The sequence below is a fragment of the Rhineura floridana genome, chromosome 6 (genome assembly GCF_030035675.1).
Source record: "Rhineura floridana isolate rRhiFlo1 chromosome 6, rRhiFlo1.hap2, whole genome shotgun sequence".
Classification (NCBI taxonomy): domain Eukaryota; kingdom Metazoa; phylum Chordata; class Lepidosauria; order Squamata; family Rhineuridae; genus Rhineura; species Rhineura floridana.
In genome coordinates this window covers 91,339,489-91,365,644 of record NC_084485.1, presented here as the reverse complement: position 1 = coordinate 91,365,644, position 26,156 = coordinate 91,339,489, and the positions used below count along the sequence as shown (strand labels likewise).

At 41.7% G+C, this 26,156-nt stretch overlaps 1 protein-coding gene across 5 annotated transcripts in view; it reads right to left on the bottom strand.

The window, feature by feature from the left end:
• The window catches only part of OSBPL9 (oxysterol binding protein like 9), a 127,730-nt gene that overhangs the window by 78,008 nt on the left and 23,566 nt on the right, over positions 1-26,156 (bottom strand). For all 5 annotated transcript variants that reach the window (XM_061632969.1, XM_061632970.1, XM_061632962.1 and 2 more), the window contains 2 exons: positions 10,632-10,682; positions 5,320-5,398 (listed from right to left, as the gene is read on the bottom strand). In XM_061632969.1, coding sequence (XP_061488953.1) covers positions 5,320-5,398; positions 10,632-10,682 — 130 coding nt within the window. The remainder of the gene's footprint in view (positions 1-5,319; positions 5,399-10,631; positions 10,683-26,156) is intronic.

Sequence of the window (26,156 nt, the reverse complement as noted above, 5' to 3'; positions counted from 1 at the left end):
CTCAAAGCCTGTTTTTGTTGGGAGGACTGGATTTCATTAATTTATGAGATAAGGTCCGGCCAACAATGCCGGACGGACTTCCTAACAAGCTCTATCTGCTTAAGCGATACGTTTATCTTTTCTTTAAAGAGAGAACGGACTAACAGGCAAGCACCCTTCTTTCTATTATTTTTTTTACTTGGTTTAAATTGTTGCAGCAAAAGGAGATTTGTCAGATTGATCGGCTTTGGACAACTTCTGGGTGAGATATAGCTCTTCTCTGTTATTCACGAAATTAACAGCTTATCTCTGTTTCTGTCGCAAAAAGCTGTCCTGGAAGTGCATTCTAAAGATAATAAACAGAAGAGGGATTTCTATTCCTGATTTCTATTCCGAGGAATATTATATTGTCTGGGACTATTCTCTTTTTGGTCTATTTTATTTTGACGAATCTGCTTCTTCACGACGCCACTAACTGTTTTGATGCTGGGAACTAAATTTGTTTTGCATTCTTGAATATAGAGAGATAAGGCAGGTTGCTCTGTTTATACTGTGATGTCATCAAGCCTGGAATATTAACCCAATTGTTGCTGAAATAAGAAGTGGTTCTTCTTTATTTTTGTTTTGCTTTGTTTTCGTGGTTTTAAAAATGGCAATCAAGAAAGTGGCTGAGAATCTGGAAGTAATTATGTTTCAGAAAATAATGGATGAGATTGAGATAACGAAACAAACCCTGCGACAGGGTAGTAAGGAGCTGAAAATTGAACTGAGCAAAATGACGCAGGAGCTTAAAGAAATAGGGGATCCTGTGAGAGAGGAGAATGAGATCAGAGATGAGAAAAGAAAAAATAAAGGGAAGATACAAGCCCTGGAGATTGGAACAAATGTGGAATTGGAAAAAGATCTGGAGTTTATGGATTTTAGAAATAAAATCTACTGTTTGGAATTTAACGTTATCTCTGAAGAAATTAATGAAGATATTAGAGATAAAGTTATCAATGGCTTGGATAATCTTCTGGACTGGAATGATGTGATGGAGCTTGATATAGAGAAAATCTATGGAATTAACTGCAGCCATGTGACAATGGAAAAACTCTTAAGAGATGAGCCAGTGCATTTTGTAAAAAAGAAGAACACAGATATGACTTTACAACAGTATTTCAGCAACTTATTCAGAATGGATGGCAAGAAAATATTTGGGATAGAGGAAATTCCCATCAGACTCTTATTATATGACTATGGCTACAACAGCAAGATTATTATGGAATACTGATAATGGAAGATTGGACACTGAAATTACTGGACTTAACAGGACTATTGAAGATGGAAGATGGAACTAATAGGGATAATGGAATAATGGCTATTGAAATTATTGGACCTAACAGATTCTGATGAGATGGATTAATCGAAATGTTTATTTGGACTATGGTTATGACAATAAGATTATTATAATTATTAACGAGATGGATTAATTGACATGTTTATTTGGAGAAAAATTGATAGATATATTTCTTGAATTGAAACCTCTCTTTGACTTTTTGTGGAAAGAATAAAGTAATGTTTATGAGATTTGATGATTAATTAAGATAACTACTGGAGGAAAGTGATTTTATAATATGATTTAAGAGACAGGATTGTTATATATTGTAGACCTATAACTGATTTGATATGTGACAAATGGGAAGTCAACATTTTATTTTTTTTTGTTTAATCATTTTTGTTTTGTTTTGTTTTTTGTCTTTGAATGTTTTATGATTTTGTTTTCTATGTTTTATGAAAATTTGAATAAAAATTATTGTAAAAAAAACAAAAACAAAGTGGGATCTGGCGTCAAACAGGGATGAGTAATTGCTCCGACCTTATTTGCTATTTTCATTGCCATGATTCTACACCTTGTTGAGGGGAAACTTCCCACTGGTGTGGAAATCACATATCGAACAGATGGAAAGCTTTTTAATCTTAATAGGCTAAAAGCAAAAACTAAGGTAACTACAACTTCCATCATAGAACTTCAATATGCCAATGATAATGTAGTCTCCGCACATTCAGAGGAAGATCTTCAAACTATCCTAAATGTCTTTGCAGAAGCATATGAAAAGCTTGGCCTCTCGCTTAACATCAAAAAAACCAAAGTGCTTCATCAGCAAGCGTGAACCAATCCCTCTGTAGCACCATCAATCCAGCTTAATGGTGCAACACTGGAGAATGTCGATCACTTTTCTTATCTTGGCAGCCATCTCTCTGTAAAAGCTGACATCAACGCTGAAATTCAGCATCGTCTGACCTCTGCAAGTGCCGCACTCTTCCAAATGAAGTGTAGAGTGTTCGAGGATCGGGATTATTCGCAGGGAGACCAAAATGCTTATTTACAAAGCCATTGTACTACCGACCTTACTGTAAGCCTGTGAAACATGGACCATCTATAAACACCACTCCCATCTTCTTGAAAGATTCCACCAACGCTGCCTCCGGAAAATTCTGCAAATTACTTGGGAAGATAGGCGGACTAATGTTAGCATATTGGAAGAAGCAAAGACCACCAGTGTTGAAACAATGATCGTCCAACATCAACTTCGCTGGACTGGCCATTTGGTTCGAATGCCTGATCACCATCTTCTAAAGCAGCTACTTTACTCCCAACGTAAGGAAGGAAAACAGAGTATCGGTGGACAGCAAAAGAGGTTTAAAGATGTTCTCAAAGCTAATCTAAAAAAATGTAACATGAGCACCGAGAACTGGGAAGCCTTGGCCCATGAGTGCCCCAATTGGAGGTCGGCCATTATCAAAGGTGGTATGGACTTTGAAGAAGCACAAGTACAGGGCGAAAGGGACAAACAAGCTAAGCGGAAGGCACATCAAGCAAATCCTCACTGTGACCATCTTCCATCTGGAAACCTACGTCCTCACTGTGGGAGGCTGTATGGATCCAGAATTGGACTCCACAGTCACTTACAGACCCAATGTTAAAGACCTTACCCTGGAAGACAATCTTACTCGGCCCTGAGTGATCGCCAATGAAAAGTGATACATTTACATTATTCATCCCTATGAGTAAGGCCAAATGATTTCCACCAGGGAAGTAAGAACTCAAAGTTCAGAGCAAGAAAACAAGATACTAAGACATAAGTTTTCACATTGGTTCGGTGTAAAATACGATGCATACTTTCAAATGTTGAGCGTCTCTTCTACCATTTACAAATTATGTGCAAGGCTAACCTACACTAGCAAGTACTATGGGCAAGTTAACATTTTATTATTTTAATATTGGGAAGGGCCTACAAATGAAACCAGCTCTACTAGAATGTGCAGTTAATGCGAGCATTCAGTATGAACAAGCACTTGATCGGGCAGCTCAATGCTGCTGCAGGCACAGTAACATGTGCACTAACCTCCCTGTCATCAAGCTCTTCCCCACTTCCCTCAGTGGAAGGGAAACTTCCACAATAATATGGACATTGGGCATACCAGATAAGGTTATGTTTATAAAGACCCACAATAATAATCATCAGCATTGTTCAGATACTGAAAGACAGAACTGTATTTTGAACATTCAGAGGAAATCTGTACTTGTGATCCCACCTCTTGGAAGTCATGCTAACGCTAATCAAAATTAAAGAACTTTTCTTACATCCCTTGAAGGATACACATCACCATACAAACCATACGTGTTGGACCACAGATGTGATTTTTTAAATGTGCAACTTTATTTTAGTCTTAAACTGAAAACGCACCACTGAGATCAGTCTTTATTTGTAGCCACAAATTCACGAGCACCATTTGCTAACTATGGTTGCCATCTAAAATAATTTACTTTTAAAAAATACAGTAGTATCATATACACAAGCCAGCAGAAATGCCAAATTACAGTAAAATTAAATTTCAATTAATTAAGCCAAGACACTTTAGATTCTGTGTAGGATACACATGTTATTTGAAGGCAAAATTATTAAATATATATCACTTTCTTCTGCTATAAGGTGTTCCTCGCTCAAGCGGCTTTCCTTTCTGGAGGCAGGCAACACAAAGCTAGAGAACTGCTGCAAAATTAGAACTGCAAAAGGTATTCTTTTAATAGCTGCAGTTCTACTGCAGATTTCATCCTTTATCTGCACCAAGTTATACAATACAGTTACTACTTTTTGAAGAATGCCTGCGGTGCCATTAACAATTAATTAGTTTGCTCTCAAGAATAAGTTAAGAATTTGTCATCTCTTCTGTGTGGAGTTGCAAAGAATTCTTACAGTGCTTAATGGAGCTGCTGAAAAGACGCATGACACCCGAGTCATTAAGACACCATAGTAGAAGATATATAGACATTATACACAATATGGAGTGCCTATAGGCTTTATCATTAAAGGTATTTGATGAATACTTTGTCAAAATATTAGAATCTTCAGTACTAAATAATGGAAGATAAACCACCACAACAAAGCATTACAAGTTTTGCAGTTTACCCCCCTCTCCAAAAAAAAAAGCATGAATCGGTATAATTTATCTAGCTAAACACCTACAGACTCAAGGAAAGCATTTAGTTTGCAGCTCATCTAGTAATGAAAGGAAAGGAAAATATCAGATGGCAGCAGCAGAGAAAATTACAATTTAAAGTAAAGATGACAAACATGAAAATGGGAGCACTTCATAAAAATGACCATTTACTAGTCTTGTAGACAAAAAGGAATTTTGGGGATATATAAATGTAGAAATGAAAAATACAGTACCTTACCCTTTCTACTGGTGAACCATAGCATGCAATGACGAAACATAGCAGTAACCGATGGCATTGGAGTTGTAAATATGAATAAAAAGATAAATAGCAGGAAAATGATGATTGGCAGACAAGAACAAAGAAATATAGATGAAATGAATGAGAACTGGTAGGTCCTGAAGCAAAAGTCCACCTTTAAATCTGCTCCCTCTGGTTGCCTCACGTTTTGAGCCTTTAAGTTCTGTATCAACAAAAGCTGCAGCCTCACGCGATCTTGTGGCTTTCTTCATGCAGAAAGGCACAACAGAACATCTTCACAATAAAGATCAGCGATGCCTTTTTCCAAGCAAATCCCATCAACAAAAGCCCATTATTCTCCCCCCCCTAACTGATATATCCTTTAAATTTTTAATCTCCGGATCCTGCCAAACCTACAGTCCTTTCTAGCACATATGTAAACACTGCAGATATAAATTCCTGCCTAACCCACAGTGCTCCTGACTCCAGAATGTTCCCTGTGCATTGATTCATGCAGTTCAGTTTCTAAAATGCTTAAAATTAGTCCATTAAACTGTAAACCAAGGTAGTATTCTGTGATTTAATCTAATATAAAAAATCCTCTTCTTTCAGCTCACCCTGGAAATGGAAGGTTTTCTGATCAACAGTTATTGTGAAGGTGCTGTCGTCCTCATCATCTATACCAATCACAGCTCCCTGTGAAACAAAGAGCAAATATCCTGATAAGGCAAAGCAATGACATCAGCAGCATGCAGTCTATCACTACACGACCAGAATGCAAAATTCATGAACAAAATTTTGCAAGGCTTCCAGAGTCAATACTTGAGACTTAAATAAAATATATACAAAACCAGTTATATTCCTGCAGATAAAGTGTACTGTTCATTTGTCTTCTGTGACAGTGTGATTCGCTGCTTGAAAAGCTTTTTTGCTTTTTCAAAAGAATATAAGGAATTACGCACTTTTAAAAATGTACTTTCTATACATGGATAAACAGAAGTACAAATTTTAAAAGCCTCTCACGATCACTGCTGTTCAGTCTTTAAAACAAAGCTTTGGATGCCTACATAAAACCAATCATATCAGGACAATACCTTTTTTAGACTTTTATTAGGCCAACCAAAATATCACAGTTTTTGTGTGGAAGCTTTTTATTCTTCAGAGTTCTTCATCAGCCTGTAAAACACAAAAGCTTGCACACTATTTTGAGAAATATTTGCCTAATAAAGGTATTGATTTAATATGGATTCTTTTAAAAATTAGCCAACACTACTGTTTTTACTTTTTGTACAAAATCATGTAGGTCCATGAACTTGAGAATTCCATCATACATAATTTTTTAAAAAGATTTTACAATGCAATGTAAGGTTATATTCTTAAACTGTTCCTGCTGCACAGATTTATTCAACTACTGGGAGATAGTTTTTTAAGCAACTGTATAATGAAGAATGTATTTGGGCTTCACAGAACTCCGCTTCCCCACCCGGCACTGAAAGTTGTCTAGTGGAGAATACATTTGTGGCAGGACCGGAAGATAGGCAAGAAGCCACTTCTGGCCTTGTTGCCAGGTGGTGGGAGAGATGGGCCGAAGGCTGTATAGCTCCTTCTGGCCTCTGCCTCTGTCTCGTCTGAGCTTTCATGGTGGCAAGAGGGAGCAGTGAGCATGTGGACAGCAAGTGGCTGGAGCGATGAGGGAAAGTGTTGCACATGTTCAGAGGGCATGTTGTGCAGCGCTGATTTGCTCCATGCTCAGCTAGGCAATGGAGATTGCCCCGAGGTTTGACGGTGGCTCCTGGTGGTTTGTGGGTAGCATAGGCTTCAGGGGCAGCTTAGTGGCCATGTTACTATTGAGGTTTTAGCCATCTGGAGGGTCCAGTTGGGCTTGAGTCCATGGACCAGGCATGAGGCCTTAAGTCTGGATTTAACAGGCTACGTTCCTCAAGAGTCTCTGGGCATTGGGGCCTCAGGCCTGTATTTTGGGGCCTATAGCAAGGGCGAATAACTAGACCTCGGGCCTGTAAACTGAGCCTCAGGCCTGTGAGCTGGGCCTGTACCCTAGGACCTGGGCCTATATAGAGATATCAGGCCTGTAAGTAAGGCCTGGATACCTGGCTGAGTGTCTAGGCCATGGGCTTGTATTTGGGGCTGGGTACTAGGCCTCAGGCTTGTACTGGTGGACAAATGTTGCACCCAGAGTTATTCTTGTTCCTGGCTGTCAGCCTTGGCCAAAGGATCAGGCCTCACTGACTTCAGGGAGGGCTGTGGCTTGGTGGTGGAGGATTTACTTTGCATACAGAAGGTCTTAGGTGCAATTCCCAGCATCTCCAGGCAGGGCTGGTAGGGAACCCTGCCTAAAAACCTTCCAGGCCTCATTTGTATAATGGGGCTGGGCCTACCTGGATTTGGGCCCAAATGTCTTAGTGGTAGGCTAGGTTTGGTTTGGGACCTGACTGTATCTTATTTCTTCTGATTGGAGGATAGGTTGTTATCCAGAATCATCTGCTCTGTTGATCGGGAGGTGTACTTGATGATTGGTTGCTGATGAATTGGGCTGTTTGTTTAAAATTCGATTGCATTTTCTCCTCCATTGTTATTTGGTTGTGATGGTGCCTGAAAAGGGGAAGGCTCTGAAGTAGCCTTCTCGCCAGCTGGTGAAGAGGCCTACACCTCAGGATTCTTCTTCTGGAGAAGATAGCTCTACTATTCAAGCCATCCTGGTTAGATTGGAGGCTATGGAGCATGCAGTAGGTAAGAGTACTGCAAAGGCTAGAAAGGAGATGTCTACACAACAGGCTTTTTTTGATATTACAACTAGAAAGGACATCTTGGAAGCCTCCACGAGCAGGACAGTGCCCAGTGAGAAGCCCTGTGTGGATGAAGTATGGGCAGAAATGCCTGGTGTGCCATGGGATCATTTTACCGCTAGAGTGGATGCCTTAGAAGACTCCATGACCAAGGCTCACCCTTCAGCTGCCAGGACAGTGCCCAGTGAGGAGTCACACGTGGATGAGGTACGGACTGAGGTGCCTGCTATGCTGAGGGATCATTTTACAGGTAATGGGCCCCAGTCCAATTAAGTTGGCTGTTTTGCAATAACTGTTGATGGATTATTTGAAGCTCATTATTTATTTGAGGGTCTTAGGCATTAGGGTCCTGGGGTTCCAGCAAGTATTTGAAGCCTGTGGAAGGGATGGAGGTGGTGATAAGGAAGAAGATTGAGAAGGAGGTCAAGGAAGGAAGGGTGTTAGGCCCATTCTCAGCCCTTCCCATGCCTAACTTATGAATGCCCCCACTTTTTGTGATGCCAAAGAGGAACCCTGGCCAATTGCAGTTAGTGCACCATCTTTCTTACCGAAGGAGAATTCTGTTAATGACTATATTCTGGAGCATCTTTGCTCAGTGAGGTATGCTTCATTCAGTAGTGCCACTGGAACAGTGTGCCAGTGTGGTTGAGGGGCTGAGATGGGAAAGAGTGATATCAAGTCAGCTTTCCATCTCCTGGTTCATCCTGAGGATTTTGAGCTGCTGGGTTTTTGTTATGATGGCAAGTTCTATGTTGATAGGGCCCTTCCTATGGGTTATTCCATATCTTCTACCATCTTTGAGCAGTTTTGTTCCTTTTTGGATTGGGCTCTGAGGCAGACAGCACATTTGAATACTGTGGTTTATTCGATGACTTTTTTGTGGGTCCACAAGAAACTGGGAAGTGTGCCTTTTTGAGGCAGGAGTTTGGGTCCATAGCCAGGGAGTTAGGACTGTCTTTAGCAGCACAGAAAACTGAAGGGCCCAGTACAGTGTTGGCATTTTTGGGTACTGAATTAGATTTTGTGGAGCAATGTTCTCGGTTGCTACAGACCAAGTTGCTGGTGTTGCGTGAGCGGATTCAGGGTGTTATGGTGGCAAGGAAGGTGATGTTACAGGGCTTGCAGGAATTAGTAGGACTTTTGAATTTTGCATGCTGTGTAGTAGTCCCAGGACAGGCTTTTGTGCAGTGTGATGCCATGAAGGGCCTTCAGGTTCCATATCATAGGATGCATGTCACAGCTGAAATGAGAAAGGATTTTGAAGTTTCGCATGGGTTTTTAGAATAATTTGATGGGATTTCTTTTTGGCAGCAGAAGTTACTATTAGTGGCTGAGCTGCAGATTTGTTTGGATGCAGCTGGTGCTTGTGATTTTGGGGTTAATGGTCACACCACTGATTTGTATAATGGCATTGTATTTGCAATTTTATTTCCAATTCCTTTCCTGGTGATCCCTAGCATAGAATTTGCCTTTCCTCCCCCTTTTTTTTTTATAGCTGTTGCACACTGGTTCAAAATTTTCATTGAGCTATCCATTATGATCCTAAAGTCTCATACCTGGTCAATCACCCCACTAGCAAATATGTGAAATAAGAATTTTTGCCCCAGATTCATCACTTTATACTTGCTTACATTGAACAGCATTTGCAATTTTACTGCCCATTCACTCCATTTGGAGAGATCTTTTTGGAGCTCCCCACAATCCCTTTTTATCTTAACCACCCTGAACAATTTAGTAGCATCAGAAAACCTGGCTACCTCACTGTTCACCCCAACTCTGTCATTTAAGAACAAGTTTAAAAGCATAGGTCTCAATAGTGATCCTTACAGGACTTCACTTTTTATATTCTCCATTGTGAAAACTGTCCATTTATTCATACTCTCTGCTTCCTTCTTAAACCAGTTACTGATCCACAAGAAGGCCTCTCCTGTTAACTCATGAGCACTAAGTCCTCCCTTGACTTGAAGATATGCAATAACTATAGCCCAGTTGTAAATATGCACTTCAATGTGGCTTCAGATCTGGGTTTGATAACCTTTGTCTGGGGAGAATCAGAGGTATGGCCCTGTTGTTTCTCCTTCACTCTCAGCAGCTTTCAATACCATCAATTGTGATATCCTCCTAGAGTGGCTCAGTGGTTCAGAGTTGGAAGCACAGTAATATGCTGATTCTACTCCTAACCGGCAAGTCCATTTTCAGAGAATAGCAAAGGGGGGGTGGGAGGACTTCCGCTAGACTGCAAAGCAGTTGTGCTGGTTCCATCTTGTTCCCCCACACTATTTAACATAAGTGCGAAGCTGCTGGCAAAGGTTGGGAGGGTGACGGCAATATGCAGATGCATAAGATCTGTAAATCAGGAGAGTTATGAAGTTGCTAGACTATTGCCTGGAGGCAGTAATGGGTCAATAAAGTGAAAGTTTAGAAAAAAAGAGTTAAGGATAAATAATACATAAATGTAAAAATTTTAATTTGTCAAACAATAAAAGCAAACGTTAAAAACTTATTGCAAAGGCACTTACATCATCAGTTGGTGAGATAAATACATATTTTTTAAAAGTGCTTCTTTGATGTTTTGGTGAAACTAAATCCTGACAAAATGGAGGTGCTATGTGTTACTGGTTCTCAGGTCCAGAAATGGGCAGAAAGCCTTTTCTGAACAGGGTTGCACATATATATTAGTTCAGTCCAAGATCTAGTATTAATGGTTGTCAACTACCAATGAATGCTGAAAATAGCCGAAAACTCTGAGGGACAACTGTGCAATGATGCCAGAGTCAACTTCAGAGGTCTAAGATTTCAAGCTAACATCATCATCAGAATGAAGCAGATGATTTGGGGCAAATTTTGAACAGAAACACAAACAAGATTATTATAACATGAGCAGCAACCCACCTCAATACCAATCTTAATGGCATATTTCGTCTATAGACCACAAAGCGCTTTGCAGTGGTGAAACTATAAATTGTAGTTGTATTTAAGATATGGAAGTAAAGTATAATTTGCTGCTAGTCTGTAGTAGATCAGCCATGGAACAAAACACAACCCATCCCAAGAGGCTAGCAACGTGTTCTGTCAGGCATGTCACACAGTGCACATCCAAACAGAGGCACATAAACAAAACTTACCCTCAATCTAACACAGCCTCGTCGTGATCCCCGCATCATTTTGTCCTTTGACTGAAATAGGAAAATAAAAGTCAGCTTAATAAAATTTCACAACTGCAAACTCTTCAAAATTGTTCATACATGCTTTATCTAAACATCAGCTGCCTTGTGATTCCTCAGAAGATACACATTTAAAATGAAAAGGATCCATTTAATCCATAACATTAACAGACATGGGGCACACAACTTGTATATGCAAAATCTTATCAAGTGGCCCAGAAAAATCCATCAAGCAGAAAGAGGCTCCATAATACTCATCTCTAACTCCTCTAAGAAAAACAAAGGGTATAAAGAAGTAACTAAAGAACACAAATAACAGATTCCAAAGCTCATTCCCCTGAGTGTGAGGTTGCCATCCTAAGACCAATGTAACCTCCTCCCAGTCTTGTCTAAGTGTGTCTTTACTGGAGCAGGAGTCAAGCTACCTAACTTCATCACTATGCTGTTGCTTTTTTATAGTCCAACCAATGGAAGTGGCTGTTGTTGTTACGTGCCTTCAGGTCAATTAAGACTTATGGTGACCCTATGAATCAGTGACTGTCCCGTCCAGAGCCGAAAGAATGAGGTGGGTGCGTGTGTGCGAGTAAATCTCATTTTATTAGAGTAATAGATACATCAAAAGCATTGCGCTTCATAGGAAAAGCTACACTAACTCACTAAAGTCCCTAACTATACTTTAGACATGCTCTGCAACGTGTGAAGGAAGTTGACGCAACGACCCCCCACTGAAAGCGGCTGGCTTATAAAGGAAATGTCTTTGACCATAATCTCTGACTCCTTCTTAATTCCTGTCTCTGCCCTGTCCGTTTCTCGCGGCGGCGGGAACGGGGGGGGGGAAAGGGGGCGCGCCTCCAACTGCTCATCGGAAGACACCTGCTCTCGAGCAACAGGCTCGAGGTCAGCGGGCGGCGCCACACTGGATTCCTCATGGGAACTGCTTGGGAAAGGAGGAGCTGGTTCTAACTCTGAAGCTTCCTCCCACTGGTCCTGTGCATCGACTGGGGGCGGCGCGCTCTGCTCCTCTGCAAGAACGTTACTCATGGGAACTGGCTGAAAAGCAGGCTGTTCCCCTCCTCCACTATCCCGCTCAGACAAAACAATCTCCAACTCTGCTCCTTCTGACTGTGGAAGTGCTTGAAACTCATGCCTCCCCCTTTCCTGTTCCTTCTGAGTTGACTGTCTCACAACACTGACCTCCAATAGCATCTGTTGTGAACAACCCTGATCAGATCTTGTAAGTTCAGGTCTGTGGCTTCCTTTATGGAATCAATCCATCTCTTGTTTGGCCTTCCTCTTTTTCTACTCCCTTCTGTTTTTCCCAGCATTATTGTCTTTTCTAGTGAATCACGTTTTCTCATAATTGTCCAAAGTTTCATCATTTTAGCTTCTACTGAAGCTAGTGGTCAGGCTATATATATTATTATTTATTTATTTATTATTTGATTTATATCCCACCTTTCCTCCCAGCAGGATCCTACGGTGGCAAACAAAAGCACTAAAAACACTTTAAAACATCATAAAAACAGACCTTAAAATACATTAAAACAAAACAACTTCAAAAACATTTTTTTTAAAGTTTAAAAAACATCTTAAATAAAAAGGGTTAAAAAACATATTGTTTAGAAAAAAGGTTTAAAAAACTTATTAAAAAGCAATTCCAACACAGACACACACTGGGATAGGTCTCAACTTAAAAGGCTTGTTGAAAGAGGAAAGTTTTCAATAGGCACTGAAAAGATAACAGACATGACACCTACCTAATATTTAAGGGGAGGGAATTCCACAGGATAGGTACTGCCACACTAAACGTCTGTTTCCTATGTTGTGCACAACGGACCTCCTGATAAGATGGTATCTGCAGGAGACCCTAACCTGCAGGGCACAGTGATTGACTGGGTATATAAGGGGTAAGAAGGTCTTTCAGGTATCCTGGTCCCAAGCTGTATAGGGCTTTGTACACCAAAACTAGAACCTTGAACTTGGCCCGGTAGCAAATGGGCAGCCAGTGCAATTCTTTTAGCAGCTGGGTGACAAGTTGGCGATACCCTGCCCCAGTGAGCAGTCTCGCCACCGCATTTTGCACCAGCTGCAGCTTCCGGATGAACCTCAAGGGCAGCCCCACATAGAGTGCATTACAGTAATCCAGCCTGGAGATTACCAGTGTGTGGACAACAGTGCGTGGTTTAATTTGTTCTAACACCCAATTATTTGTCTTTTTTGCAGTTCATAGTATGTGAAAAGTTCTCCCCCAACACCACATTTCAAATGAGTTGATTTTTCTCATCCATTTTTTTCACTGTCCAACGTTCACATCCATACATAGAGATAGGGAATGTCATGGTCTGAATGATCCTGACTTTAGTGTTCAGTGACACAGCCAAATTGTAAGACACACCATTTATTGCAGTTTAATAATAATAATAATAATAATAATAATAATAATAATATTTAATTTGTCTGTCGCCTATCTGGCAAATAGCCACTCTAGGCGACGTACATTAAAATGAGATAAAATACAACAATACAACAATATCAATTGCAGTCATGTTAATAACAGTAGATAAAATACTGGACAGTCAATACATATAAAAGCATTTATATTAACAGCATATGATAGATGGTAAAATCATGAAGATTTACCCTTCCCAAGGACCTCAAAGGCCTGTTGGAAAAGCCATGTCTTCAGGGCCTTGCAGAATACCTCTAGGGAAGGGGCATGTCGAAGGTCACATGGGAGGGAGTTCCAGAGAGTGGGGGCCACCACAGAAAAGGCTCTCTCCCTAGTACCCACCAACCTAGCTGTTTTGGTTGGCGGGATTGCGAGAAGGCCTTGAGTGGCTGATCTAGTTGGGCGGCATAATTGGTGGCGGTGGAGGCACTCTTTCAGGTAAGCTGGGCCGAAACCGTATAGGGTTTTAAAGGTTAATACCAACACCTTGAATCGGGCCCGGAAAATAACCAGCAGCCAGTGTAGATCAAATAATACTGGCGTAATGTGGTCTCGGCGGCGGCTGTTGGTAAGTAAGCGCGCCGCTGCATTCTGTACAAGTTGTAATTTCCGGGTCGTTTTCAAGGGTAACCCCACATAGAGCGCATTACAGTAGTCTAATCGAGAGGTGACCAGGGCATGCACCACGAGTGGGAGCTGTTGAACAGGGAGGTAGGGTTGCAGCCTACGTATAAGGTGTAATTGATTCTGGGATCTCTTAAAACTAGCCTATAACCCATTAGATACCATAGAAATGCCCTAGATGTTAGCCTGGTTCACAAACAACTTTAAACCATGGTTAATTAAACTATGAATAAGCACTATGCATAAACCCTACCCAGCAGTTTAACTATGGTTTCTTTACTGCTAACAAGCCACAATCTGAATTGTTTGTTTTAACTATAGCTTGGCATTACATGCAAACAGGCAAGAGCAGTTGGAAAACAAAAGTTGGAGAAACAAGGCATGGGTTGTTTGATCACCTGTGGAGCAATCTGTGGTTAATTCATGGTTTGCTAAACAAACCATGCCTTAAACAAACCATGCCTTATGTATGATCTAGTCCATTGGCTGAATTTGCAGGTCGTTTACTGTGAACATGCCTTTCTGGGGTGTTTGTCACCTACAAGTGTACAGAAGAAATAAACAGCTGAGAAAGATGCAATCACAACAAACCATTAACTATGGTTTACCATCACATCCCAATAAGGACACTCTAGGTTGAAAGCAGCAAGAACAATATATTAGCTTGGAAGTTGAAAAATAAGTAACCAGCCACAGAATTCAGGATTAGGGGATAAAGATGCTTAACAGTCCTTTTATTCTAAGTTGCAACTAGGCTACACATTGGAACAAAGCTCCATAGAACAATATGTACCTCACAGTGAATAATCAAGAAGAGGGCTCTCCCATTTGTGTTTAAGAATACAAATAGCAAATTAAGTTATTTAACTCTAAGGACAAAAGCTTATGATAATCAATTCAAGAGAACCAACAGAGGCAGTAAAAACTAAGGCAAGACTGAAGCTGCAATTCCACACAAATGTTTCTTTACTCAAAATGGTCTCTGCCAAATGTTTTACTTCCTATTAAACCTACAAATCAAAGTAAGTTTGAGGCTGTTCTCATAGAAGGTGGAGCCCCTTTTGATAATATTTATTCTAAGACAGACACACCTCTGTTCAAGATGAGGTCAAGCAAGTTTGGGAGTAACAGCACCATGCCACCAAACATTTTATTTATTGTTAGTGTGCTAAGTTCTATACACAACAGAAGTGCTTATGCTCAGAGGGCTTAGACCTAAGCCTCACAAGTAGCAAATGAAGCGGGAAAACCTGTATTTCAAGGATTTCACTTCAGAATGCAGTGGGGATTTCCATAACTGAATGCTTCTGCATATAATTGCCCACCCTACTCATATTTATTTCTTTTTATTTATTTATTATTAGATTTATATCCCGCTCTTCCTCCCAGTAGGAGCCCAGGGCGGCAAACAAAAGCACTACAAATGCTTTAAATCATAATAAAAACTGACTTTAAAATATATTAAAACAAAATCTTTTAAAACATTTTTTAAAAAGCTTTAAAAATATATTTTCTAAAAAAAGAAAAGGTTTAAAAACATATTAAAAAGTAATTCCGACAAAGTCTGGCCTAAGGTCTCAACTTAAAAGGCTTATTGAAAGAGGAAAGTCTTCAGTAGGTGCTGAAAAGATAACAAAGATGCTGCCTGTCTAATATTTAAGGGGAGGAAATTCCAAGGGTAGGTGTCACTACACTAAAGGTCCATTTCTATGTTGTCCAGAACGGACCTCCTGATAAGATGGTATCTGCAGGAGGCCCCCACCTGCAGAGCGCAGTGATTGACTGGGTATATAAGGGATAAGACGGTCTTTCAGTTATCCTGGTCTCAAGCTGTACAGGGCTTTGTACACCAAAACCAGAACCTTGAACTTAGCCCGGTAGCTAATAGGTAGCCAGTGCAATTCTTTCAGCAATGGGGTAACATGTTGGCAACACCCTGCCCCAGTGAGTTGTATTGCCACTGCGTTGTGCACCAGCTGTCACTTCTGGACCAACGTCAAGAGTAGCCCCACATATAGCGCATTACAGTAATCCAGCCTGGAGGTTATCAGTTCATGGACAACAGTGGTCAGGCTATCTATATTATTATTTATTTATTATTTGATTTATATCCTGCCCTTCCTCCCAGTAGGAGCCCAGGGCGTCAAACAACAGCACCAAAACACTTTAAAACATCATAAAAACAGACCTTAAAATACATTAAAAGAAAACATAAAAAACATTTTTTTAAAAAAACTTTAGACATCTTTTAAAAAAGGGTTAATAACATATTGTTAAAAAAAGATTTAAAAAAAAAAACATATTAAAAGCAAACATATTCCAGCATGGACGCACACTGGAATAGGTCTCAACTTAAAAGGCTTGTTGAAAGAGGAAAGTCTTCAAAAGGTGCCGAAAAGATAAAAGAGATGGCACCTGCCTAATATTTAAGAGGAGGGAATTCCACAGGGTAGGTGCTGCCACACTAACGGTCCCTTTCATATGTTGTGCAGAACGGACCTCCTGATAAGATGGTATCTGCAGGAGGCCCACACCTGCAGAGCACAGTGATTGACTGGGTATATAAGGGGTAAGAAGGTCTTTCAGGTATCCTGGTCCCAAGCTGTATAGGGCTTTGTACACCAAAACTAGAACCTTGAACTTAGCCCGGTAGCAAATGGGCAGCCAGTGCAATTCTTTTAGCAGCGGGGTGACATGTTGGCAGTGCCCTACCCCAGTGAACAGTCTCGCCGCTGCAGCGGGGTGACATGTTGGCAGTGCCCTACCCCAGTGAACAGTCTCGCCGCTGCATTTTGCACCAGCTGCAGCTTCCAGACCAACCTCAAGGGCAGCCCCACATACAGCGCGCATTACAGTAATCCAGCCTGTAGGTTACCAGTGAGTGGACGACAGTGGTCAGGCTATCCCGGTCCAGAAATGGCCACAGCTGTCTTACTACCTGAAGCTGTTAAAAGGCACTCCTAGCCACAGAGGTCACCTGGGTCCCTAGCAACAAAGATGGATCCAGGAGCACCCCCAGACTATGAACCTGCTCTTTCAGAGGGAGTACAACCCCATCCAAAGCAGGCAACTGACCAATCATCCGAACTCGGGAACCACCAACCCAGAGTGCCTCCGTCTTGCTAGGATTCAGACTTTACTGGTCCTCATCCAAGCCCATCACCAAGTCTAGGCAGTGGTGCAGGGCTTGCATGGCCTCTCCCAATTCAGATGGTACAGAGAAATAGAGCTGGATATCATCAGCGTACTGCTGACACTTTGCCCCAAATCTCCTGATAACCGCTCCCAAAGACTTCATATAGATGTTAAACAGCATGGGGGACAAGATAGTACCCTGTGGCACCCCATAGCACAACGCCAGGGGGCTGAAAGACAATCACCCAATGCTATTCTCTGAAAACGACCTTGGAGATAGGATAGCAACCAATGTATAATACCCATTTCACCAAGTGGGCCCAGAAGGATACCCTGGTCAGTGGTATCAAAAGCCGCTGAGAGATCGAGTAACAGGGTCACACTCCCCTTGTCCTTCTCCCGATCAAGGTCATCCATCAGGGTGACCAAAGCTGATTCAGTCCCATAACCAGGCAGGAACCCAAACTGGAATGTGTCAAAATAATCTGTTTTATCCAAGGATACTTGCAATTGCTGCACCACAACCCTCTCAATCACCTTCCCTAAGAAGGGGGTATTTACAACCAGCCGGTAATTGTCGCAAACCTATGGGTCCAGGGTGGCCTTTTTCAGGAGCATTTGGATCACTGCCTCTTTCAGGGTGGCTGGAACCACTCCGTCTTGCAACGATGTATTCACCACACCCTGGATCCACTCAGTCAAACCCCCTCGGCAAACTTTAATAAGCCAAGAAGGGCAAGGGTCGAGAAGACACGTTGCTGGCAGCAGCATCGCAAGCACCTTGTCCATGTCATCAGGCCACATCAACTGAAACCGTTCCCAAGAAGTTGCAGCAGATGTTACACTGGATACCCATTGGGGACTACAGTAGATGTGGATGGGGCATCAGGATTGCTATGGAGACAAGCAACTTTACCCTCAAAGTGCCTTGCAAACAATTCACAGTGGGCCTCCAAAGGGTCTAAAACTCCTTTTCCCAGATATTATGTTAACAGACCCCTGACAATACAGTAAAGCTCTACTGGATGGCTACTTGAGGATGTGATGGTGGCAGAGAAGTGGACCTTACTTGCTGTCCTCACCACCGCACAGTAGGCATGGGTGTTTTGCTCATTCCCCAATCAGCCTCACAGCATGTCTTTCTTCACTTGCCTGCTTCATTGCCCTTAGCTCACTGGTGTACCAAGGGCAGACTGGGCTCCACAATGCCGGAGAAGGCTCTCAGGGGCTACCGTGTCAAGAGCCCAACGTGCCTCACTGTTCCACAGCATGACAAGGGCTTCAACAGGGTCACCTGCTCTATCTTCTGGGAACTCCCCCAAGGCATTCAGGAATCCTGTGGATTCCATTTGTCTCTGCGGGAGGACCATCTTAATCTGTCCACCACCCCTGCGGAGGAGGATCGGAGCTATAAGCGTAGATTTCACCAGGAAGTGGTCTGACCATGACAATGGGGTGACAGCCACTCCCCCTATCTCCAGACCACCCCTTCCTCCATCTGGAGCAAAAACCAAGTTGAGGGCCCGCCCTATGCATCATGGTCATCATGGAGTCCGTGAAGTCCCAAGTCGGAACACTAGAGGCAGCCTCAGCATGGACATTGAAATCACCCAGGACTATCATTCTGGGCTCCTCCAATACCACAGCTGAGATGGCCTCCACTAGCTCAGTCTGAGAAGCTGCCAGGCAGAAGGGTGGACGGTATACCAGCAGCAACCCTAGTTTATTGTCTCCTTGGCCCGACAACCAGCTCCAAAACAGAGTAGTTTCCGGGTGACAGAGATGGAAGTTCTGTAGACCACAGCAACTCCTCCTCTCTGTCCCTGCAGCCTGTGCTGGTGTTACACCGAGTAGCCTGGTGGGCAAAGTTGGGTCAGATCAACTCCTCCCAGTGCACCCACCCAGGTCTCAGTAATGCACACCAAATTGGCTGGCTTCATCAGCTGCATAGGCCCAAACTGTGCAGCCAGGTCTGAGCCTGTACTGTAAGTGGATGGTTAAGTACCTTGTCTAAAATGATGCCAAATTAATGGAGTACACTTTAAGAACAATTTACAGGTCCAATCACTTGATTAGATTCAATGACTACTGCAGTCCTATTTCAGATGTCATTTTTCTTAAAACATGAGTATATATACTTGTTTTAAGATGCATGCAAGAGTGAGTTGTTTGTTTGGAAAAACAAATGCTGATGAAACTTAAAGTGGAAAGCACAAAAGCAGGACTACAGCTGAGTGTCCTCTGGACCATCAAGAAGACAGCTGGTGTGAAAGTTGGGCAATGTAGAATCCCATTCTCCTCCTGGGTGTCAGCCACCAGAATGCCTGTTGCTGAGAGCACCCTGCTGCTTCTTGAGACAAAAGGCCTGCACTCCACCAGCTTTACTCCTTTGATGGGTGTGATGAGCCCCAGCCTTCCTCTTCCTGGAACTGCTAAAGGTGATGAAAACCACCCCTGTATTTGCCTGGCAGCTTCTCAGACTGAGCTAGTGGAGGCCATCTCAGCTGTGGTATTGGAGGAGCCCAGAATGATAGTCCTGGGTGATTTCAATGTCCATGCTGAGGCTGCCTCTAGTGTTCCGACTTGGGACTTCACGGACTTCCCTCGGGGAACCAATAGCTGTATCTTCCTCATATTCTGCTACCATCTATTTTCACATATCCATGGTTGCTTCCATAAAGGAAGCCACAGACCTGAACTTACAAGATCTAAACAGGGTGGTTCATGACAGATGCTGTTGGAGGTCACTGATTCATAGGGTCGTCATAGGTCATAAACGACTTCATAGAATAGTAGAGTTGGAAGGGGCCTATAAGGCCATCAAGTCCAACCCCATTCTCAATGCAGGAATGGGACTTGAAGGCACATAACAACAACAAAGCTGCTTTCATCTAGTATTTTCAGTGTGTTACTCTGTCTCTCATCTTTTCTTCATTTTCTGTTCAACCTTATCTCAGTCAGTTGTTGTTTGATCTTGGTAATCAAGCTGAAAACTGTAGTTGCTAGAACCTTGCCCCTCAATTGAACCTTGATCTTACATCTCCTTACGAGGGCAAGGACAATTCCCTGCTCCAGCTCTACATTTGGAATTGGAAAGAAATGCATTGTGTTGCATGTTTGACAGTATTGCTGAAGTTCTGTGAGTTTCTTGTCAATGCAGTGGTCATATAATGCCAGCCTTCTTCCAAATCTTAAAGCTGGGACGGATTGTTATGCAAATACAGGGGTGGTTTTCATCACCTTTAGCAGTTCCAGGAAGAGGAAGGCTGGGGCTCATCACACCCATCAAAGGAGTAAAGCTGGTGGAGTGCAGGCCTTTTGTCTCAAGAAGCAGCAGGGTGCTCTCAGCAACAGGCATTCTGGTGGCTGACACCCAGGAGGAGAATGGGATTCTACATTGCCCAACTTTCACACCAGCCGTCTTCTTGATGGTCCAGAGGACACTCAGCTGTAGTCCTGCTTTTGTGCTTTCCACTTTAAGTTTCATCAGCATTTGTTTCAAATCATTACTGGTTTCTGCTAGTAGTATGGTATCGTCTGTATATCTTAAATTGATATTTCTCCCTCCAATTTTCACACCTCCTTCATCTTGGTCCAACCCTGCTTTCCATATGATATGTTCTGCTTATAGATTAAACAAATAGGGTGATAAAATATACCCATCTCACACCCTTTCCGATGGGGAACCAATCGGTTTCTCCATATTCTGTCCTTACAGTAGCCTCTTGTCCAGAGTATAGGTTGCGCATCAGGACAATCAGATCCTGTGGATTTCTTTTAAAGCATTCCATAGTTTTTCATGATCTACACAGCCAAAGGCTTTGCAGTAATCTACAAAGCACGGGTGATTTTCTTCTGAAATTCCTTGGTCCGTTCCATTATCCAACGTATGTTTGTGATATGATCTCTGGTGCCTCTTCCCGTTCTAAATCCAGCTTGGACGTCTGGCATTTCTCGCTCCATATATGGTAAGAGCCTTTGTTGTAGAATCTTGAGCATTACTTTACTTGCATGGGATATTAAGGCAATAGTTCGATAATTACTGCATTCCCTGGGATCCCCTTTCTTTGGAATTGGGATATATATTGAATGCTTCCATTCTATGGGCCATTGTTTAGTTTTCCATATTTCTTGACAAATTTTAGTCAAAATTTGGACAGATTCCGTCTCAGTAGCTTGTAGCAACTCTATTGGTCTGTCCCTGGTGATTTGTTTCTTCCAAATATTTTAAGAGCAGCTTTTAAAAGTATTTTAAGAGCAGAAAGTAGCTGCCTTGACAGAAATAAAGTGCAATACTCAAGCAGTTTAAAGTCTGCTTTAGATTACCCCACTGCATCAACCCATGCCAAGAAATAGGAAGGATCTCATATTTTGGCTCCCTCTTGTGGATGCTCAAAGCAACAGTAGCAGTTCCAGCTAGCCCTTTTCCTTATCCTGTAAAATCTCTTTAAAATAGCAAATACAGAATTCATAGTATCAATGGACAGTGACGACATACTAATACATGCACATATGGTATATTTATGAAGATAAATTTCATTAAAATCTAAGCCACATAAACCCTTTTTAAAGGAACACGATACCTAAGGTCCTTATTCACCACAACTGAGGGGGACTCAAGGATGGGAACAGTAAAGTAAACTGACTACTGAATTATTTGTTCATTTTTATTGTGTTTTTAGATTGTATACCACTTTGTTATATTGTGATATAAAGAAAGTCCAGTTTATAAATACTTAAATAAATAAAATATATTGCAAGCTTGATTTCCTGAGTAACGCTTACAAAGTATGAGAACAACTTTCAGGTCTCCACACACACACACTAAACTTACTAGGGCTGCAATCTTACACATATGCCTTGAGTAAGCCCCTAGACTCCCTTGGTGTTTGCCAGGAAACATCAAATGGTCAAAACACTATTTGTGAGTATTTTCCCATATTCATTACATCCTTCAAGACCTGAACCAAGTGGAGAATTCCCTGATACCAGCCATGCCCTAAGCTACAACTGAGAAATCAGGAATTGCCAAAGACACTGTCTACTGTAGACAGTCAGGAACTTCAGCATGTGTACATGTGTTGGAAGTCATCATCACCTTTCTCAGGCTAAAAGTTTATTTCAAGGCAGGTTGCGGCTGAAAGCAGGAAATTCAATGACGACATTTTTTGTTGCATTAACTTGCACTCTTAGGCAAATGTCATCTCCCTAAAAATTCTCTCCATCCTAAAGGTTCTTAGAACTATTGTATCAGATTTTAAAACAGGCAATGAGAACCAACATCTCTGTTAATGATGAAGGGGAAATCTAAAACATTTAAATAATTATAAGCTCATCTCAGGTTTTTCTACTCACTTTTTTCTACTCTCTCTGGCTTAGAGATCATTTGACTGCAGTAACATTTAGCTGTTTTTCAGGTCTCTGATATGACAGACTGAGAATGTACGTGTCTAAGAACACTAGTGCCCTGCTGAATCAGACCCACGGACCATCTAGTCCAGCATCTTGTTCTTACAGTGGCCAACCAAATGCCCATGAGAATCTCACTGGCAGAATTTGAGGGCAATAGCACTCTAACCACCGAGGTTCCCAGCAATAACTGATATTTGGAGGCATATTGCTTCCAACAGTGGAGGCAGAACACAGCCACCATGGCTAGTAGGCAATGATAAATTTATCCTCCATTAAGATGTCTAATCTCTGAGCCATCTGAGTTGGTGGCCATCACTACCCCTTGCGAGAGTGAATTCCATAATTTAATGATGCACTCTGTGAAGAAATACTTCCTTTTGTCTGTCTTGAGTCTTCCAACATTGATATTCATTGGATGGCCCTGAGTTCAAGTATTATGAGAAAGGGAAAAAAACTTCTCCCCATCTATTTTCTCCACACCATGCATAATTTTATACAATATTATATTTTTTCTAAACTAAAACCCCATATCTTGTAACTTTTCCACAGAGGACTTGCTTTAGTGCCTTCATAATTTTGGTAGCCCTTTTCTGAATCTTTTCCAGCACAACAATATCCTTTTTGAGGTGAGGTGCCCAGAACTCTACTCAACATTTGAAGTATGGTCACACCACAGATATGTATAATGGCATTACGATATTGGTATTTTTATTTTCAACCCATTTCTTAATGATCCCTAATATGGCCTTTTCATAGCTTGGAAAAGTTACTTTTTCGAACTACAACTCCCATCAGCCCAATCCAGTGGCCATGCTGCCTGGGGCTGATGGGAGTTGTAGTTCAAAAAAGTAACTTTTCCAAGCTCTGGCCTTTTTCACAGCTGCCACACACTGGGTCAACATTTTCATCAAGCTATCCACTACGATCTGAAGGTCTTGTCCCTAGTCAATCACTGCCAGTTCAGACCCTATCAGCATATATGTAAAGTTTGGATTTTTCTGCCCCAGTGTGGTCACTTTATTTTTTTTTTACTGCCATTGTACTGCCCATCCCCCAGTTGAATAGATCCTTTTGGAGCTCCTCACAATCCCTTTATGTTTTAACCAATTTGGTGTCATCAGCAAACATGGCTACCACATTATTTTTCCCTAACTCTAGATCAGGTTAAACAGCAGCGGTCACAATACCAGTCTTTGGGAACTACACTTTTTGCATCTCTCCACTGAGAGAACTATTTGTTCCTACTCTCTGCTTCCTGTTTCTTAACCAGTTACTGATCCATATGATGACTTGTCCTCTCATTCCATGACTCCTAAACTTAGTAAGGAGTCTACAGCAAGGAACTTTATTAATGTTTTTTTTGAAAGTTTATGTACACAATGTCAACTGGATCATTTCTATGTACTGTATATGCTTGTTGACACTCTCAAATCACTCTATATTAGTGAGGCTGGATTAACCACCATAGTGGTTTAGCTTCAGCAAGGCTTGTTCTTCTATATGCTTGGTAATTTTATTTTTAATAATGTTAAATATTAATAATAATGGTTTTCATCAGTTTTCCTGGAATATACAATAAGCTAACCACCCTGTACTTTCCTACATCTTCTCTGAATCCCTTTTTTAAAGTTTATGTTACATTGGGTTTCTATTCTTCAGGTATGGAGGATGATCTTACATCAAGTTATATATTGAGACCAAAACAAACAAACAAACAAAAAAAGATTTATGAAAGTTACACAGTCTGCAGCAAGCGTAATTTTCAAGGCCAAACTATGCGTTACTTGAAAGATCTATGACTCGTTCTACTGCACAGGGCAACCAATTTGATTAGAACAGGGGAGGGAGCAGGAGAATGTTTTTACCTTCGCCCCATGCAGTTCTCTCAATCAAAATTTCTCATGCAAAATCTTCTCACAGGGTAAAAAACCACACAAATTGCAGCTTGGAGAAGCAATTTTGACTGGAAATGGCATGGAGGGCACAGTGTTAAACACACACTAGAGCTGCTACTATGATCAAATTGACAGCTCTTCATGGTTGTACAATATTTTAGCTAAAAAAATTTAACATGCATCTGGTAACTCAGTCACAGATCTCCTGTGTAACACAAAGTTTGATCCTCAACAGCTGGAGTTAATTCACTAATAGGCTAAAACCTTGTGGTTTAAGAACATACCTATACCAACAGATATTTCTATTAAACTTTAAAAAGCAAGGAAATTGGGCAACTATAATTACTGCACCAGGGGAGCAAGAGACCTGATCTCCTCTCTGAGATATTTCACTGTCCTACAAATTTGTCAAAATGCAAACACAATTTGGGTTGGTCTTCACAGTCCAATCCACTTCCTAAGTGGCTTGGAAGAATTTGGTTATATGTGCCTCTGAGCATATAGTGAGTGGTGGCAATACCTGCCACCTCCAAAGATGGAGAATTACATTTTTGCATGTTTGTTGGTGTTCTCCTTGCTTTACTTCTTTCCTGTGTTATTAACAGAGCATCTAACCCAGAAAATTATGTTTCTCTCATTATTCCTCCTAGAAATCTGTATCAAATTTATTTTTATTAATTTCAAAGCCTTTTTATCAGTCAATGTCATATGATGATGATGATGATCATCATCATAATAATAATAATAATAATAATAATAATAATAATTTATGTGTCGCCTATCTGGCCAATGGTCACTCTAGGCAACGTACATATAAGCAATTAAAATACAATACAATAAATACGATAATACAATATGAATACCATGATACAATATAAAACAATACAGCAGCAATAACAATCTTAATGCAGGGTAAGAGGCCATTCAGTCATAAAAGTTAACCCTCCCCGGAAATCCCAAAGGCCTGTTGAAAGAGCCAGGTCTTTAAGGCTTTACGGAATACATTTAGGGAAGAGGCGTGCCGGAGATCTTGTGGGAGGGAGTTCCAAAGGGTGGGGGCTGCCACTGAGAATGCCCTCTCTCTAGTTCCCGCCAATCTAGCTGTTTTTGTTGGCGGGATTGAGAGAAGGCCCTGTGTGGCTGATCTTGTCGGGCGGCATACTTGGTGGCGTGGAAGGCGCTCCTTTAGATAGACTGGGCCGAGACCGTATAGGGATTTAAAGGTTAATACCAACACCTTGAATTGGGCCCGGAAAACAACTGGAAGCCAGTGTAGGTCGAACAACATTGGTGTGATGTGATCCCGGCGGCGACTATTTGTAATTAGTCTAGCCACCGCATTTTGTATAAGTTGTAATTTCCGGATCGTTTTCAAGGGTAACCCCACGTAGAGCGCATTACAGTAGTCTAATCGAGAGGTGACCAGGGCATGTACTACCAGTGGGAGCTGATGAACAGGAAGGTATGGTTGCAGCCTTCGTATGAGGTGTAATTGATACCAGGCTGCCCGACTCACTGCCGAAATCTGAGCCTCCATGGACAGCCTGGAATCAAGTACAACCCCAAGGCTGCGGATCTGGTCCTTCAGGGGTAAATTCACCCCATTGAACTTCAGGTCAACATCTCCCAACCTTCTCTTGTCCCCCACGAGTAGCACCTCGGTCTTATCGGGGTTCAACCTCAGCTTGTTCCTTCCCATCCATCCACTCACGGATTCCAGGCACTTGGACAAGGTCTCCACAGCCAACTCTGGTGAAGATTTAAACGAGAGATAGAGCTGAGTGTCATCCGCATATTGGTGACACTGCAGCCCAAATCTCCTAATGATTGTCCCCAGCGGCTTCGTATAAATGTTAAATAGCATGGGAGAGAGGATAGAACCCTGTGGCACACCACAATTGAGAGGCCAAAGGTCTGAAACCTCCTCCCCCAATGCTACCTGTTGGTACCTATTGGAGAGAAAGGAACGGA